Source organism: Amblyomma maculatum, chromosome 4 (assembly GCF_055883805.1).
Source record: "Amblyomma maculatum isolate TAMU_Amacu chromosome 4, ASM5588380v1, whole genome shotgun sequence".
Classification (NCBI taxonomy): domain Eukaryota; kingdom Metazoa; phylum Arthropoda; class Arachnida; order Ixodida; family Ixodidae; genus Amblyomma; species Amblyomma maculatum.
Window position 1 is genome coordinate 55590113 of NC_139347.1, and position 19450 is coordinate 55609562.

A 19450-nucleotide genomic window follows, 5' to 3' on the forward strand; every position below is an offset into this window, starting at 1 on the left:
CAGCATGCAGAAAAAAATTTTCTCTCGGCCTAACTACTTGCTCGTTTTGCCTCAAATTTCGCAGAGAGGCGGCATTTAGTGCTAATTTTGCTTTATATTTCTTCTGGATGGAGTACTTTCTTGATGCAGTTAATAATTAATCAATAAACCCATATCACATGACATGGCGGTGGACGAAAACAATTAACTTTCGCAGCAGCAGTTCCTGTAGCCCAGTCACATGACCACCACAGCAGTGATTCGGCATCATAGCATCCTCCATAGTACATAGTATGTTTGTTTCTCCAATAGGCACAAGATGGCGCTACCAGTGCCACTGTTGCAGAAGTTTGTTTTGGTCCATCGTCATATCAGGAGATTTAATGATTAGTTCTGATTGCATCAGGCAAGCAACACACCCAAATGTCACATAAAACAAAATTATCATTAAATTTAATGTGCAAAACTTGAGCCAAAACAAGCCAGTGGTTAGATCGAGAACTTTTTTTTTCTTTTCTGGTTTGCTCTGTGCAGTTCAACACTCAGTACCACCAGTTATAAAACCGGAAAAGTTTCAGTTTCCCGTCAAGAAGGAAGTGCAAAAAAAAAAAAAGAGGCATTGACACTGACATGTTAAATTTTATCACATCAATGCAGTTTAGCTGAAACTATTCCAGATGCCGGCTACAGGTGATGTTCAGCACTGACCAGCTCATCCTTTTTCCTGTGATTAGTCAAATGTCTTTAAAACGCTATACGTGCCTTTTGGGCGAGAGCTTTAATAGAAGTTACTATGTATTCACCTCCTACACAAGATCTCCAAGCCCAGCTACTGCACCGCTGATTCCGTGTGATTAAACAATTCACAGTATCAAAACAAAAACGTTGGAGGGAGACACTTAAGCTCCGCCTTTAAGGGTATGAGGCGGCAGCACTAATGGCTCCTGTCCATGGCTCCTCTAGCAGATCCACTTTCGCATACATGCACTTTGCCATTCACTTAATCACCAATTCTTGTGCCTCTATGATCTCACACATACCCTTTAAAATGCGGCCATAAGTTACCATACTAACTGAATGACCATCCGACACAGACATAAAGCCTAGCTTAATCAAGACGTACAAATGAGCCTGCATGGCATAGGAGTGGCATGTCTGACTCAGATTGCAAAGGTCCTGAAGTACAGTGCCTAGAATATACTGGCTAGTGGCGGTACTTTCCCATAAAAAGGGGAGGCACCTTTTGCAATGACTGCTAACAGTCGGCAATATAGGGCGCTGACCACAGTGAGCGTGCTGAGATGTCATCATCATCAGTGTAAAAATACAAACATTTGGTCTAAAGGTTTTTATACCTTATTTTTATATTTTTTTCCTTGGCTTAAATCTAAAACATGATTTCTCGCTAGAAACAGGAACAGCTATATCAGCCTAGTGGGTAATTTCGTTGGTGCATGTTTTATGTATGTGTGTTCATTTGTGACAGTGATTACTCATTGGAATGCCGCATCACAAGAATGTCCAGGTAAGGTGGCCTTGCAAAGAGCGGGCACGTTTTACATCAATGTGCCGGATGGACTTCTTTCAAGCAAGAGAAGTGTGTCCTTGTTCACAACTACAGCTGACGCTGCACGACTTGCAGATTGGGTAAAGGCATTGAGCGAGCAGATAGAAAACGCATACATGCCAAAGGAGGCTCTCGCAATTTGATTGAGCACACCTCGGCCGTCTTCCTGACAGACATGCACACTCCTAAAGCTGCTGTAAAAACCTTCAACACACTCCCAGTAGACAGCATCCCTATACAGAACCGCTGGCAGTCACTGAACTTGATGCCACCTCGAAGCCCTCGGCTGACACCCTAGGCAGTATATAGTAGAGACACTGTACCTGAAGGGTTTGCCCCCTCACCTTCCCACCTGAATCGAGAAGCCAGAGTTATCAGCTTCCGTCAATATGATCACAACATGCAGTTGTGTGCCATCACACAACCCTATGACCAATCATTGCCAGCTGCCACCTGCTATAGCCACACTATGTTTTGCTCACAATGACAATGCCAGATTTACTGGAGAATAAGGCCTTTAACGCGTTAAAACAGGTTCCCTTTTGTATGGCTGCCCGGCAAACCAGCAACAAGAGACGAAAACTGACGACATACCGGAAAAGCATTCTCAAAGACGATGGGGTCCGACATGAGGCTGCCTTTTGCTGTCCTCATTGTGAATTGCACTTTAAGAACCTGTAGTGCCGAAGAAAATGAAAAAAAAAAAGAAAAAGCATGCATCAAATGATGTTCAGAGCGCATAATTACATCTTTCAGCACTTACCTCGTGATTCGTCTCTATTGAGGCCTCGCCCCAGAACACTCCTTCTGTTTCGGGTGCCGTAATGCTGACGCGAAACAGTGCATAACGTAGAGGAAGTAAGCTCACCTAGAAATAACCAGAAGCACATGCATTCTTGTCATATGTCTTTAATACTCTTCATATTAAGACGATACCAAGTAGCAACACTGCACGAGTAAGGACATGGAATCTCTCACTGAAATGAAAGCATCAGCATGTTGGCGCTGACTTACCTGCCGTGGAACACTAGAGAAGTTATAGTTTCCGACTAGTGTGCTGCTGTTTTCGGCCTCAGTGGCCAGTTCGACTAGAGTCTTTGACATGTTGGTGCCCCAGTGTTTAATCACCACCTACAAAGATGTTAATCACAGTCAATTGCATGCGTAGAAACTAAAAGAGGCAGACTGTCTGAACATCCCTTTTCTTTTTCTTTTTTTCTTTGCAATTCAGCGATCATTCTAAATAATATTTACATTGTTTATTATGTTCCCTTGTGTGTACACTGTTGTTGTGAAGGAAAAAATGCCTGCAGTTATCCCTCACTAAACATTTTGCTCAGATTCAAGTGGCCAGAAAAAATTAAGAAGCTAGTGTAATATGACAAAAAGTTTTAGTCTATGCGAACAGTCGTGTGCAAGCAGATCAAAGCATGAAATACATAATAATGCAACAGCAAGGCCACGAAAAAATAGAGACCAAAGGTGATAATTGCACTCCATTAAAGGCAATTACTGCGTTCCACCCTGCTTTCTATATCTGCATGTGGCTGGCAGACTAGTGGCCAACAGTCATGATTCTAGAGTCCGATGTGACATGCGCTCAGGAGGTTATTGTAATTTTTCCTGCACCATCTATCGCTCATCAGGGAAAGCAACCATTAACATGAGTGGACCGGGCAAGTGGTACAATTTTAGTTTTAGTGGTGGAATTTATTTGCATGGCAATTGACTTTTTTTGACATATGGAGCTCCATGAGTCCTGCCAAGAACAATTGACAAAAAAACATTTATGTGGCAGAATATATGTTGAGATTGCTCTTTTTTATTCCTTTTCCCCTTTTCCCTGCCTCTATACTGACTACCGAGATTCCCTTATGCACCAGTTTCCTTCAACCTGATAACTGAAATTTCCTCGTTTTCCCCACTTTGTCTCTTCTCCACCAAGGCTTGTGAGCGGGTGCTGCAGCCAGTCCATTCAGCTCCAAGTGCCTTGTCGTGCCCTCCTCCCAATCCAAGCCCTCACTCACAGTGTGACGTGCTTATTCAGCTTGGCTATGAGTTCCCTCTGTCCATCTGTCACTTTGTCACCACCTTGGCTGCCAGCGCAGCTGATGTATTCACATCGTGCGAGCAGTCAGTGCAATCCAGTCCACCAGCCACCATGCGATCGCCTGTACCTTCTCCACTATCCTGATCTAATCCAGCAATCACAATGCAACATGCAGCACTCCCGGTACTCCACTTGGCAACCGAGGTTCTCCTATTGCCATTAGTCGCCTCCCCCACTCTTTGCTTTCCCGCTGCCTCATCTTCCCCTAAACTGTAGCGAGGTACCACTCTCCTCACTATGCCTCCTCTCCAACCAGGATTCAAACGCCACTGCCGAACACTTTTGCAGTAATGCGCGTTCCGATGCTACCGCAGTTTAAAAATGTTGACTTATAGATGGCAATGTACAGCATGTGAATAGCACTTGTCTTTGTTATCTTGCACCTGTTACAAGTACTCTGTTTTATGTGCACTAACTGTTTTTACTATTATCAGCACTATCTGCAGCAGCAGGAGCATGCTGGCACTACAATGGCACTGAGTACAACGACATAGCCCTTTGCTAATAACAAGAACAAAAATAGAGCACTGTCAATTCACTCACCTCAATGGGGTTCTCATTGATGACCACAAAGAACATGCTGCGTTTGTTTCCAATTCCAAGAGTGCCGAAGTCAAGAAAGGACTCATTGTTGACTGCATGATGAAGCCTCTGGAAATTCAAGAGAAGAAAGTGAAGAAACCCTCATTGCTGTGCTCGTACATGTAAGCTGAAGCTCAGGAACAAAACCCTTTAAAAGTACTGCAAATACTGGCCCAGAAATGCTACGCAATCCCATGTGGAATTTCCTGCACAAGCTTCATTACCAGTGTCAGCCTGCCGCTGTAACAGGTGAGAGGAATGTTGAAATGCGACACGTTCGTGTGCAGTCGGAGGGTCGCATTCAATTGGAGAGCAGACTTCTGCGGATGAAACTTGAGATACACGACAGGCTTTGTTTCATTTGGCTGTAGAATCGTTGATGAGTTGAAAATGACCTAAAGGTGATGAGAGACAAACAAAACGTGTTAACTAATCTCTGTGGCCTGATTGGCCACAGCTGACACAAAAGTCTACAAACATCCAAAACCTATAAACATTTTGATTTGTGAACATCTTGAGCTGTACTAGAACCTTTAGTTCAAAACTTCACGTCAGGACTCCCTCAACCCAAGGCAAGCCGCAGACCTCCACTGTGTAGCACAACACTGTTAGAGCGCAGGAACCTTGATACTATTGTAAAATTCATAGCTTAGACATTTAAGGTGGGAGCATAACTTGGTATTGTGGATCATCAAAAGTCAACCACTAATATCAAGTAACAAGCTATTTTACTACACTAATTAAAAGTGAGACTGTCAAGTTGGCAGGCAAATGCAAGAGCGCATCATTTTTAATCCTAGTCAAGCCTACTCACGGTGAAATGGGGCTGACTCTCAGGTTGAAGCTCAATGCTGTGGATCACCACCGGAACAGGAAAAGTGTTGGAAATATTTAACGGTCTGACATCTGATTTGCTCAGACTTTTGGCCCTCCCTATGTAGAACACTGTGCCGTTCACATTGTACTCCAACGACCTACAAAAAGCAGAGAGAAAGAAATGAGTCTTTGCGCCTGACTCGCTGAGACTCTGGAAATTCCCTGCAGAACACTGAGCCACTCACATTGCACTGCACTGATTTAGAAAAAAACAACAACAACAAAGCTATGAGCAAATAAACAAAGCTAGGAACACTAGTGCTTCCACACAGCAGCCACTTGTATGCAACTGTTAAAGGGACCCTGAAAAAATATTTATGGTAATATTTTGATGCAACAAATCCATACAGGCTGTCTTTGTGAGCAATCGAGTCAAATTTAAAAGCTCTGTGTGGAGCCCATAATTTACAAATAAATTTTAAAACGTGCTTCTGGCAACCAAGCAGAAGTGCTTAGAGCACCACCTCCCGGCACGTTTGTAGCCACCCCTTTCAGCTGATGCCAACAGAGCTTTCCGGCTGCGCTCTCTAATTGGACTAGCCCAAGTGATGCTAGTGGAAAGGTGCCGCGGGGCGTCATAGTGACCTTCATTATTTTTTTTTTCTTTTCTTGCGCACAGACATTTGCCATGAAGTTGGAGGGGGAGGGGGGAAGGAGAGGAGGAGCATCATTTTTGATTGTCAATATCTCTGATGTTAAAGAAGCAAGGTTAAAAGCATTTGCATTGTGGAAGAAAGATTGTTTCTACGCATTTTCTAGTTTTAGAATAAATTGCTTTTCATGGTCCCTTTAAGGCATGGCTGGCACATAAATAAATAAGACCTTGGGGCGAGTGTTCTAAGCGGAATAAGCTCTTGACTTACCCATTCATAAAATAGACTTGGAATGGTATTGTCAACTTGTACTGGTTGTTTTTAGACTTCACCACAATCTTGCCAGAGCACTGCTTCATGTGCTTCACTCTCGAAGCTGGAGAGGAAAAGAAAAAAAAAAATCTTGTTAAAATGCAACAAACAATGCCATACAATAATGCTCCAAACATTTACATTTAACATGTGTAAAAGAGATAATACACAAATTATCTGAAACAAAAAGATAAACAACATACTTCCCTTTATATTAAGTAACAATTTTACTGCTTGTCCAATGTTACCTTCATTTCGAGACCATTACTCTTCGCATAGTGCAGTACCTATCATTTGTGTGTACTAAACAAGATAGGGCATTGATTACCGTATGTTCCGGTTTATAAGACGCACTCCTCTTATTTAGAGGCTTTCAACAAAAAAGTTGGTACATAATATGCACCCTTGTATAAAGCGCACCTCAATTTATTCAAGTTAGGGCAATAGGACTTGACTATTGCTTGAACGACTATCACGTGCTATGTGCCAGAAAGAAAATTTGTTACGTGTGCGTGCGACAGAAAAAAAAAAAAAAAAGAGAGGCAACACTAAAGCACGAAAAAACTCTAGCTCAGTGAGAGCAGGAACACTTTATTATTACTCAAAGCATTGAAAGGCTTCATCTTGGTATGCGGACGACAATTTCTTGAGACAGCGCTCAGGCGTCTTCTTTGCGCTCATAATCACTGCGCCGATCGACGCTGCGCGTGGGCGCTCTGACGCACGCAGCAAAGCACATGCAGGAAGGAAAAAACACCCATACAATAGCCAGTAGATAATGTTGTAAATCGTAACTGGAAAAGGGAGTCTGCTCGATCTGGCTTGTGTTGGCAGCGTGGAAAGGGGGAGGAGCATGGACTTCGCCACTTTTTGGCATTCTGCCAATGAGACGACTGTACAATTCAAGAACACTATAACGACAGTAAATATTGTAATTGCAGGCGTTGCTACCGTTATCGTTTTGCGATAAAGTTTGCCTATGAACATTGCGCAAAATATATAATAAAAAAAAAAAAAACGCACATCAGACGCACCGTTGTATGGGATGCACTATAGAAAATGTTGTTAAAAAAAAAAAACGCGTCTTATACACCGGAAAATATGGTACATCAAGTCAAGAGTTTCAGTTGTGTCGCAGTGAATTGCACAATGCAGTTTTCGTATTATCTCTTACAACAACCTAGTAAAGAAACTATAATGCAATGTTTCTTGCCAGGGGGTGAGGCCTTGTAAGGTGCAAATTAAAAGGAATGCTTCATCTGCAATTTTTGCCCTCCTCAATTAGTGCCCGTTTTCAAACAAAAATAAAAAAAGTAAAACCTCAGTAACAAGCTCGCACAGGACCCCAAAAGGAAAAAACACAGCAGCCTGAAAATACAGTGGCCAGAAAGAGCACGTCAAAGAAGATGTATGTTGCTATCTGCTGTTTATTTCTCTCTCTCTCTCTTTTTTTTTTTTTTGTAGTTGTTTACGTGCACAGGATGGTCTAAACTCTCTGCGACACCCTCTCCGTCTGCCTCAGCCGCGAAGTGGGAGGGCAGCATGTAAAGTTTGGGCATGTACAGGGTCATCCACGTCTAGCTATAACACTGTCACTGCTTTCAAAACAGCATTGTGTTTGACCTGGCTATGAAATGAAGCTATGTGACATGCCATGCGAAGCACCACCTCCGGGTCCCTCTGTGCATGTGTCACTTAGCTTCGATATGCGCCTGCATTGGATACAATGTTGCTTTGAAAGCAGTGACCGTGTTATAGCTAGAGGTGGATGACCCTGTATGTGCGCTTCTGCACCGCTCTCATAATGTCCTTGTCTTTTGGAACATAGAAACTACATTTCCAAGCTGCGGGCAACAAGGTAAATGCGGACGACGGAACATGCCTCGGAGTCAGAACGCATGGCTACATCTGGGGCAGGGATTCATAATTTAATTTTCGCATATTCATTCGTTACCACCTGCACCACAGTTATGATGGTACTAGACTGACACTCACAACTATATTCATGCTGCCTGTAAGTGAACGGGTTTTATGCCGGTCTGCCGTTGCCATTTCCCACGCACTACATGTAGGCTGTCAAAATGACAGCACTGCTGCGATGCAACATTCACAATGTAGCGCGCAGGAAATCTGTGACAGCGGCAACAAAACAACCAATTCTGTACTGCACGGGCTTTTATTGGAGCTTGGGTGGGCCTGGCTGACAAAAACGCGACAGCCAAGAAAGTGTACTTGGGAACAAAACAGTGGTGTTTAACTGTATACACATGCAACTACAAATATAGGACGGTCTAGCAGCAGAAATCAGAGATGGGGTTGGGAGTACTGCAATTGCATGGTGCGTAAGGCCAGGACAGGTGTGAAGAAAAAAATAAACACTAAAAAGGATGTCATAACAGCAATAAAAGAAGCCCCTTTAACATGCTGCATTTTGTCTCAGCGGCAAGCTGAACCCAAATAAAATGAGACCGAAAAAAAAAAAAGAAGAAAAAAAAACCCTGCTTGCATATACTATTGTGGCCGAACGCAAGAGACCCCTACAAGCATGTGCCGAAACATTTCGGAATTGCAGGCGGGTGCCATCTTACGAAGCACTGCTGTCACTGAGACCACCGCAGTGCTTTGTCACATGGCGCCTGCATTCAGTTAGGCAATGGTCTGGCATACGCTGGCAAGGGCCTCTTACTTTAGGTCATGATAATACATCTGAAGATAGCTGTATCTTGCGAGCACAAGGAGAATTTCACAGCACCCACTAACACATTGCAGGAACTAACTTGCGATTCGGACAATTTACGGCATAATGGGGAAAAAAAAAATGTTAAAGGAGAATCTGTGGGTGGTTAAAACAGCCTGCGAGCTACAGTCACTCATTGCACTTTGCAACACCTCGACACACTAGCCCATCAGATGGGTCAAAGGAACACTATCTCTGGCCAGGAAGCAGGGATCACAGAGAGCAGATGAAGATGAAAGCCGCTCACGAATGTAGGTGACAGTCGCAACTTGGGTGGACCGAACAGTGTCCGCGGGCACCTTGGTGGGCGTAAACTTGACCTCGACTGCCTCGTTCACCGGGGTAACAATGACATTCTGCCAAGCAGACAACCAACCACACTTTCTGATGCGTGTAATCATGACAAACAGCAAACGCTTCAGGCATTAGGTGAAGAAAAAAAAAAAAAAATACTACAAGGCACTACTACTACTGGCAGAGAGAAAAAGTTTTGATGCCCCCTGGTTAATGTTTTTTTTTTGTAATCAGTTATTCAGGCATCAAATGAAACAATTCAAGAATACGAAAGACACCAGATTTGCGCACTTGGCTGCTGAAGAAAGTCTATAGACGACACTGCGCAGACACAAGGACCAAGAGTTTGACACTGACTCATGGTCTTCTCTTGCATACCAAGTGTGACACAATATTTAAAAATCAATCTTAAAGATGACGGACATTTCAAGGAGATAAACGAGGTCAGAAACGAGAACTGCGGTCAGCTCACTCACTGTGATGTAGAGCTGTTTCGGGCCAGAATTTAACAAGTTCAAAGGGAGTGTCCTGGGCTCGTCCTGACTGTGCATGACTCCGAAATCGAGGACTTCCATGGGCGAGAAGATGCCAGGTACTGCGCAGAGTAAAAACACCGATAGCCCAACACAAGTCAAAATACACACAGGCCTCTTGATCATAGCGGCCAATGCTCACAGGTAATGGCTACACTGTCAGTAGTGGGAACGGCCAAGAGAATTTTGCAGTAGGCTATGCAGCGGGCAAAAGTGCAATTTAGAGCAGGTTTTTCGTGTTCTGCAGCAAGAGCGTGGCTGCGAGAATGGTGAAAAAATGCAAATTCAAAAGGTGTTCCTACTCGCCCCACGGTGTAAAAAGAAAAGATCAAAGGATGGTAGCGCGAAATCCAGTGAGGTATTTATGTGTTCGTGCTGTAATTACTGCGCCGTACATCTGTGGCTCTGGCTCCCCACTTATTGCCATGTTTCAACAACAATGTTCTGTCTTGGCTGTGTTGGTGGGCACTGCACAGAGAGTGTTAGTCCCGATGTTTCTTTAATGACGGCATTGAAGGCCCTTCAGAATTTATTAAAATATATATTTTTTTTAAACAGCTTTATGTGCTAACAACGTGCAACTACCACCTACCACGTGCAACTGTTTGCCACAACCAAGGGACCACTCGTGAGTGGCGAGCCGCACCTCGTTTCTGCTTCCCATTTCTTTGCCACTGGGTGGGACGCGCGGTTGTAGGATACCACCAAGTGCTCTGACTGAATGCAGTCGATTAGGGGAAGCCAGGGTGAAAAGTAAGCAGGCCACCAGTCATAACAATCCTTGCAGATTGAGTGTAGCCACTTTGTCTCATCAGAGTTATGATGCTGCAGAAGGAGTGTGACAACGCCGTCCCCATTTAAAGGCACGGCGCAGGCTTCTTGTACACCAACATGGCCATGCCTCTCGCAGAGAGTCTTATCAAATGCGCATATCGCCTACCTCAAGAAGCATTATTATATTTCCTTTTGATGCATTCAACTCAGTTCAGACTTTGTTGTGTTGTAACTGTAATTCAAGCTCGTGTGAAGAATGTCTAACAATGACACAGAATGCCACCTCGACTTTGGAAGTGGGTTTAATTCTGCCAGAACTCCTATTTATACAAACCAATTTTCTAAGGTCAAAGCTTGAACTAAAGTGAGCATACTGCACAAACGAAAGCCGGAAGCTCTAATGTTGACAGCATTGTTACAGTGGGCACTAACGAAGTGTGTGGAATCGAGCTATTACCTACAACATATCCGGTACCTTTCAAGTGGTTTTATATTTAGTTTATGGGACCTGCAGCGGTGTTGTGAAAAAGTTCGATGAATCTAGCAAGACCAAAATTTTGCACTATTTGAACTGCTTAAAAGAAATGTTTTTTTTTTCTTCACTGCATTTGCCATGTTTTTCACAGTGTTTTACAGTGCTGCCAAAACAGACGTCCAAAGGCAGCAGGCAGTAAAAATGTAAAAAGCAAATAGAACAGCGTTGAATTCCGTCATCATCTGCCTCATCACACATCACAGGAAGCCAAAAATCATGTTTGACATGGCTTTTGATTGCTGGTGTAGTATGTGGTACAGCCTTGGGGCAATTTCATGGAAGCACCAATTTGCAGCAGCATGATGCAAGTTTAATGCTACAGCACAGACTGGGGCAACTGGTGCAGTATTCCTAACACAGAACCATGAAACCATGCATATGTTGTGGACGCCTGACAATGAGATACGTGATGATTTCACCAGCCTAAAGTCCAGCAAAGAGGTAAGAGCTCAAACAAAATGGCAGAGGTCAAGAAGTAGCCTTTGAGAATCCTCACAAATAAGAAAAAAAGAAAATCTCACATACGAATAAAGCGAGCTTTTATACCTGACTGCACACAAATGAAGATGTAACAGCAACTCACAACAATGCAAGGCTATTTCAACATAGTATTCAAGCCTGCCCTCTCTTGCAAAACATGCCAGGACGACGAAATTCAAGCATGGCCTTATACAAGCATGGTGCTGTACTTAAATACAACAAAACAAGTTTACACTAGCCTTAATCAAAGAAATTATGGCAGCCATGCAATAAAAAACACTTGCCGCACAATACCAGTCGCAAGACCGGGGAATCTTGCATCATTACATTCTGGGCTGCAAGCTCAGGTTGCGAGAGCATTGTTTTTAATACAGCTACAGCAGCAGGAAACCTTTCCGAAGCGGCTGAGCGACTTGTTCACTTTTCTCTTAAAGTGATGCACCAACTCACATGAAACAACCTCCACTTCCACGGGCAGAATAAGGTCCACACGGCTCGTGCTGTTCAGCTTGATGCGGATGAAAGCGGTATGGTTCTTCTCGATACGGGACACAAAATTGGCCTTCATCACCGGTTTTGTCTTGTATGGAGGAATCTCCTGCAATGAAAAAAAGCAAAAAAAAGAAAAAAAAAAGGCGAAAAGTTAAAAAACAAAGAAATGCCCGTATTCATTAAAGCAAAGGAATAGGCAGCTTTTTTGGAAAGCAGTAAGTAACAAGCCTGTCCCCATGCTCCCATGTCATGCCATGACTAACAGAACAAAATGCACTGTTCAACAACGGGCTTGCCCATGGCAGCATTTAGGATCTATGCTTCTCTTCGCCTGTCACATGGGTTCTCTAGACTTATCTTTGCTGATGAAGATTCAACATAAATTTTTTATCTAAAATTGCTCATCCGGAGGAAAGGGAGAAAAGGCCACACCTCTGCCCCCATTCCCCTTCGAGAAATCTATCCCTGAAACCGACAAACCACATCTGACAAAACAACAAAAAAAGAGAGGTGTATCGTATATCAGTCCTGAAGAAACTCAGGCTATGAAGGATGCCACAATAGAGGTCTCCAAATGAGGCAGAGTATATCGAATTCTGCATTAAAACAAGAAAAGGTGTAGCCTGCTGCTAATTACCAGGCACAAAATTACCGCTGCTACCTTGAAATTGAGGCTTCAGGTATGCTAGAAGTGAAGTGAACAGAGGGGCAGACTTAAGAAATTAATAAAGTGCAACTTCTTGCAACTCAGCTGACATAGAACTTCAAAATAGTCTAAGACCAGATGACTTCTGAGACGGTGTTCTTCTCTGCAGAAGAAATATGATTTCACAAAAAAGCATTCTATGTTTTTAACAAAAGAAAGCTAAAAACAAGGCCTCAATCGCTGCATATCAATAGAACCAATTCACTACCATCTACATCAGTGCAACGTGCAGCAACAATAGTGAGTTTAGAACTCCACACGTGCAGTTGAGCATACAGATAATGTGCCCCACTGGCGTGAGCTTGAATGAGCTTGTATAACAAACATGGTATTAGCTCCGGCATCAAGATAGAGATCAGAGGCGGCATGCAGCAAGCGCATCATCATCGAGCCACCAAAGTATATATAGAACAAATTCACGAAACAAGGCACTAGACAAGAAGAAGCAACAAACAAAGAAGGACGCACCCAGAGCTCCTTTGTCACCTTGCTGTCACTCTCGGGCACTTCAAGGTGCAAGTCCCCACCGCTGGAGTAAATCTCAGTTAGCTGAAGTAGCAAAGATAATTTTCGTCAGGTACAACTAAAATAAATGCATTCACTGTCAGCAGACTATTATTCTGCGCATAAAACGACTTAGCACAACAACAAAATATGAGACTTATACAGCAAACTGCAGGGTAAGCACAGGAATTGTACACTTATACACTAACAATTTTCAATATGTTCAAAACACCAACCGATAACCTTTTAAACCTGAAACTGATGTTTGACAATGAACAGCACGAGATGGCAGAATGTGTCCTTTTTACTTCTTTGATACTCAGCAAAATGAAAGCAGTTTAGAGAGAACAAAAAAATTAACCAAAACAAAAAAAACATGAACACTGTCTTGCAAGCAAATTGAGCTATAAAGATTTGTAGCCAATTTCAAGGGAAAAATTTAAGGGTTCTCAACGACTTAAAGTTTAGTTGTGTTTAGTATTCTGGAGAGAAAATGTCTTCAACAGCATGATGCCTAATTTTTATTGAAAAGAAAAAAGGAAATAAGGCACGCATCACCGTAAAATACACTAGTATAAAACAGAGCACATTTCAGTCCCTTTGCATTTTCTCAGCCCTTGCTCGATATAGGCGATCATACTTGTTGCTATTAATAAACTGCATTCAGTTACGGGCTGCCGAAGAAGTATATAAAGAAAGCTCTTGGAAGTTTTTCTGCTATTTCACTGTCACTGGTTTGAAGCTCCTGCACTTTCTCTTTTGCAGTCTTCCTAAGGCTGTTTGATTTCCCATTATATTCGACATCATGTGCAGCTTCAGCAGATGTCAACAAGTGAGCAACTGCCTTGAACGCTGGGCTTCATGTTTGCTGTTTCTTAAGGCCCATTTGGTAACGGTACCATGTAGCTGAAACACAATTCCACAGCTCCTTCGTAATTGCAACTTTAAGGACTCTGCCTGCATTCTTTACAGTGTTGCACACAGTTCTCTGTGATATGTTGGAAGTTTCTTTCACACTTTTGATGGAGAATTAAAAATTAACGCTAAATAGTAAATACTTTTTGATAACAGTAGTGTGACCACAGCTTAAAATAAGAACTTTAGCTACTCCCCAGATGTTTGGGCAAGAAGCATAAAATTTCAAGACTACAAACCATGTCCAAACTGTTGGAATGCCTGTGTAATATCCCATCAAATAATGAGAAAAAGGCTTAGCGGACTGAGCTAACATAATGAGAAACCGGCCACTAATGCTGATTTCAATCGAACTGGATTCGACTTTACAATATGGCCAGATGCTCGGCCGAGCTGCTAAGCATAGCCAAGTGTAAAGTTCGAGTACTTTCAAGTGCCTCCATATTTTTGACCGTTTTCAAGACCTTGAATATAGGTTTTTAAAAATCAAGGGTTTTCAAGGGTTTCAAGGACTGCTGCGAACCCTATAAAGAACACCGAGTCAAAGTTCAGAGATCTTCAACTATGGTCACAGTAACTTGGAATATAATGAGAAAGCAGAGATGATGCAGGACAGGACTCCCGAGTTGTATAAGCTGGTTTCTCGTTTCATGCTTCTTTACCCATAATGCATGCACAAGCCCAACTTTCCGCCATGACTCTTCAGTGAACCTCACCTGAATGGTAGAGCTGTGAGGGTTATGCATGTAGATGAGTGGCGTGTAGCTGCTGTTAAGTGGCATGCGGACCCCTACAAACGGCCGCAAACGGTATGGGTTCTCTTTTCCAAATGCAGACACCTGAGCAACAAATTTGAGAAAATATGAAGCAGCGCAAAATGCTTGATGTAGCTTCAGCTTCATCATGTGCATATGCATCACTCAGCATGCACATTCCAAATGGGTAAGCCTACATAACAATCCGAATATGCACATCACTAATATGATGTTCCCCTGAAGCAAATTTTTACACGACAAAACCTTCTAGTAATCATCATTCAAAGATATGGTTGAGGCATAAAAATGCTAAACCCACTTCAATTATTACAACAGTGCAGTAGAAATTTGGGAGCTTTTGTTTCTGACCAGGAATAACACCATCCATAATAACACCTACAGTACCACAGCTTCACAATACCAATTATTTCTGCACAAGTGCTGGACAGCTGCTTCCAACAAAGCACACATCAAGATATAGTAAATGCATTCCTCATCTTCCAACCAATTTGAATATTAAGTATCTATTGCTCTGCCTTTACTGGGCATTGGGCACCTCTCAACTACCCTTGTAGCTTTTTGCCCGCGGCTGATTTCCTAAATTAGACTGCAAAAAATACTTTCAATTCAATTCCACTGAGCACTTCCTTCATAACGTGAAGATGTGAATCCAAATCTTACCTGATATTTGAATGAGCCTAACGAAGTGTGAATAAATAAGATATTTTCAACTAGACCCCGCTGTCTTCCGAGGTACACAATGTCAAAGCTCGTATTTCCACCGGGTGATATCCTCTGTTTAAACAGAAAGAAACAGAGGCACACGTTTGACCGCACTGACTACAATATCAAGTTGTGAACCCACAAATACTAAAATGCATTCTGTGCAGGCTATATCAACTCCTTTAGCTTGCACAGCTCAACAATTACGCACTGACAGTCCAAAGAGTCTGCTGGACATACATTTTATTAGCTGAACAAAACACCATTTTAAGGTAGCAAAAAGCGATATTCGTACATGTTGATACAGTTGCACGTGGTAGTCATGCACCTTTTATGTGAAAAAATTTATACATATACGACTTTCAAGGAGGCTGCAGTGCAAGCCTCCAGTAATTTCAATCATCCAAGGGTCCTTAATGTGCGCTGACATTGTCGAAACATGGCCACGATGGCAAAAATTGAATCCAGTTCCTTGGGATCAGCGGTCGACTGCCCCAACCATCGAGCCGCCGCAGCAAGGTGCAAATTTATAAGTAAAACAAGCCTCTATTCTATTAAGTTTGAAGTTGAGTACCATAATTATTAAGGATAGTATCTTTTATCTAAACCAAAAATATTAAAGGCGGGCATAAGAGCAGAGATCTGTAGATATTTTACATGCCAGAAGAATTTTACAGAAACAACACTAGAACCAAAAGGCAGAAAGAGTCTGACATCACCCTTCTCAGCGGGCACAATCAAAGGCCTGTGCCTCGAAAGTTACTCCACTACAAAACAGGCTACAATGCTACAGAGTACCTCATGCCACCTTTCCCCAGTACATTTAAAACTGTGCTCTTCAAGTGAGAACCTACACATCTGACAACACGGTACAACAACGGTACATACCTTTTCTTGAAAAAAGGAGCAGTGAAAGTTTGCTGTACTGCCACTAATGGACAGCATTTCTATGCTCGAGTCGGGACTTAGGTTCTTCACAAATACTCGCCGGCGCACAGGCATACTTAATGACCTGGAATAGTGACAAACAAAGCAGAAAATAGAAAGGAGCATTCAGAGCACGCCCGAGCAGACCGGTCAAGTTGCCCCGGCTCTCCGCAAAAATGCTATATATGCAAACATGCAGTTAAAATCATCACTCAGCTGTAACTACATCTGTTTTATAAAAGCAATGTAACCAAAACATATTTACTTTAAAACATCTGTGACACACTACATGCTGTCAAATACTAATATGCTCATCATCATCAGCCTTTCTATACCAACTGCACGGCGAAGGCCTCTCCCATATTCCTCCAATTAGCCTAGTCCTGTGCTAACTGCATCCACTTGACCCTTGCGAACTTCCTAAACGTTTCCTGGGCCAGTTTCCAAAGGCGGCCTGTCCAGCGGAGCCAGGAATTAGCAGTCCCGCTGCGTCACAGGTCTGACTACTACCGTGGTCAGTTGCTCCGCAGCAGCTGGTGACTGAGGGCCGGGGTTTTATAAGACTAATCATGGGAGGTTGCAGCCAATTACTGCCCCAGGGTGGACAACTCCTGTTCTGGTGAGGGAGTGCGTTGCCGGAGATGTTCACCAGCATCAGGTCGCACCCCAAACCTGTTTTTGCAATTCCATCGACACATGAATTTTTGTTATTTTTTTTCTGATCAGGTGGAGAATTGCACGGCACCAGGATTCGAACCACGGCCTTCTTGCATGTGAGGTGGATATTCTACCTCTACGCCACCGCCTCAAGGTGACGATGGTGAGCTATGCCCGGGCAGGACGAGGCCTGAGGAAACTCTAGTTGACGTCTCAAGCGATTAGTCGTACAATTGCAAGTTGGTTGGTGGCACTGAGTGAAACTCAGCTCCACCAAACTCGGAGAAATTGTGCAACTGCTACCCAAACAAACCCAGTCACTGCTTTAAGGCCTCAAAGGCTTAATGTTACTACTATTTCGGCATCCCTGCAAGAGCTTGATACGTAAAATTGAGCTTCTCACAAATGTCAAAATTCTTGCATCATATACAAGTGTGGTAGTTCTTTCTTCCTGCCGCCGCGCACATATGTGGGTGGGAACACACAGAAAAAGGCACACGGCAAGAATGCGAGTGACAAAACTTTGACAGACACATACTCAAAGACAGTGATGGGAAAAATGGGGGACACTTAAACTCTGCCTTTACAGTTATGACGCGAGAGCGTTAATGGCTCTTGCCCGCTGCTCCTTTTGAAGCTCTTTGTTAGCGTATATGCATTTTGCTGCTCCCTTAATCTCCGATTTGTTAATTTGTGCCTCTATTTTCTCATGCATATTTATTAGCATACTGAAAGACTACCCCACATTAGTATCTATAAAGTCTCAAGTCCCAAGAAGTATAGATGTGCCTGCATGGCCTAAGGGTCTTTTTCCCTTTACCCCAAAAGTCCTGGAAGGTTCGATTCCCATCCCACCCCTTCATCTCAAAGAAGAAGCCCGAGTTGGCAGCTCTTGCAGGGTCCCGTGACGTCACACAAACCGCCGACCAATCAGTATCCAGTCATTTCACCTGCCAACCACCACCTACCAGAATGATGCTTTTGATTTTCTGCTCACAATTCTGGTGATGCCGACAATGAAATTTTCTACAGAATGGGGCCTTCAACACTATCGTTTTCAAAGGAACAATAGGCACTTGGGGTGCGCACATTCCCTGGCATTTCAGGCAATGGATAATGAACTGTGGGGCTTTCAATGCACCAAAGCGACTCGAGTTATGAGGGACGCCACAGTTGAAGGGGCCAGGTTAATTTAGACCACCCAGGGTTCTTTATGCTGGCAAAGCACAGTAAAATTTTGTGCTTCACCTCTGCAGGGGCTCGCAACGCTAGGATTAGCAATCAAACAGCAAATCCCGAATCATCGCGGCAGGTTCAAGGCAATAGAACACATGCTGCTTTCGAACTTACTGAGATTTAAAATCCATGAAAGCAGGCTCAAATGCAATCGGGCTTGCATACATGTTTGTGCTGCTGTCTTCCAAGTCAGCAAAACTGGAAAGAGTAAGACAGTAACCGAAGATGTGCTGCGAGTTCACAACCACCATAAGGATTTTTTTTCCTTCTTAATACAGCTTTAGCTTTCTAAGCAAGAGTGAAAGTGTTTTTAAAATTCTCCTTACCTGACTGGTGACGAACTGCTAACTGCTGAAGGCTGCATAGAAGCATACACAAAACCAACATTACAATATCACTTGGTGTACTCCTAGGCTTAATATTAATAGAGCTTTAATCAACACAGTCTGGTCACCTCACACATTCTTGCATCTACCAAAGGCTCTCTCAAGAAAAAAAAAGTGAAATAACACAAAACTGCCTTAAAGCAAAGCTAAGCACACATCAGGACAGAAGTAAGCATTTGAACATGTCAAGTGTTCCTGTGCCACTCATGCCTCGCCACAAGAATAAGACATGGTCCTCAATACATGCAGGGAATTATGTCAATCCAACTAGAATAATGAAGCATACTGCTTTACTTCTATTCACAACAGTAAAGGAGCATTATCCCTCAGTAATTAAAGCTACCAATGCTTAGACATGTATTTAATAGACAGAAGCCATTGTTATTATCCGACGACCAGACTATCCTCACTGTACATAATGTAAACCTCTTAAAAGTGCAGTTCTTCATTTCAACTACAAGAGAAGCCTCCGATTATTAAGCTATTATCCGGAACGTTGAAAAATAAACAAAAACTATAGGAAAATCTGTGCCATTAGCTACTGCGATATAAAAATCTATGTCAAGAATTGTAATAGAAACAAAATAAATATATGAAAGTTAGCAGACAATTTAGTATGGCATAAATTTTTCTTGCATACTTATTTTTTCTTCACACAAATAGGAGGACTTCCTTAGCCTTTGCCACAAAAGCCGCTACCAGTTTATCTGAAATGGAGTCTTTCCTTCTGCTGACGAAGGTCAAAGCTTATCAATCCTTGATGCAGCGTCTAGCCAG

At 42.9% G+C, this 19450-nt stretch overlaps 1 protein-coding gene across 2 annotated transcripts in view; it reads right to left on the reverse strand.

The window, feature by feature from the left end:
- Window positions 1-19450, reverse strand: part of Tmem131 (Transmembrane protein 131) — a 65627-nt gene that overhangs the window by 38959 nt on the left and 7218 nt on the right. For both annotated transcript variants that reach the window (XM_084601568.1, XM_084601567.1), the window contains exons 3-18: window positions 18614-18645; window positions 18402-18485; window positions 16356-16479; window positions 15426-15539; window positions 14706-14828; window positions 13039-13119; window positions 11823-11970; window positions 9527-9645; window positions 9004-9112; window positions 5978-6083; window positions 5053-5212; window positions 4463-4633; window positions 4200-4307; window positions 2561-2677; window positions 2310-2414; window positions 2141-2221 (exon numbers count right to left, since the gene is read on the reverse strand). In XM_084601568.1, the coding sequence (XP_084457694.1) occupies window positions 2141-2221; window positions 2310-2414; window positions 2561-2677; window positions 4200-4307; window positions 4463-4633; window positions 5053-5212; window positions 5978-6083; window positions 9004-9112; window positions 9527-9645; window positions 11823-11970; window positions 13039-13119; window positions 14706-14828; window positions 15426-15539; window positions 16356-16479; window positions 18402-18485; window positions 18614-18645 (1782 nt within the window). The remainder of the gene's footprint in view (window positions 1-2140; window positions 2222-2309; window positions 2415-2560; window positions 2678-4199; window positions 4308-4462; window positions 4634-5052; window positions 5213-5977; window positions 6084-9003; window positions 9113-9526; window positions 9646-11822; window positions 11971-13038; window positions 13120-14705; window positions 14829-15425; window positions 15540-16355; window positions 16480-18401; window positions 18486-18613; window positions 18646-19450) is intronic.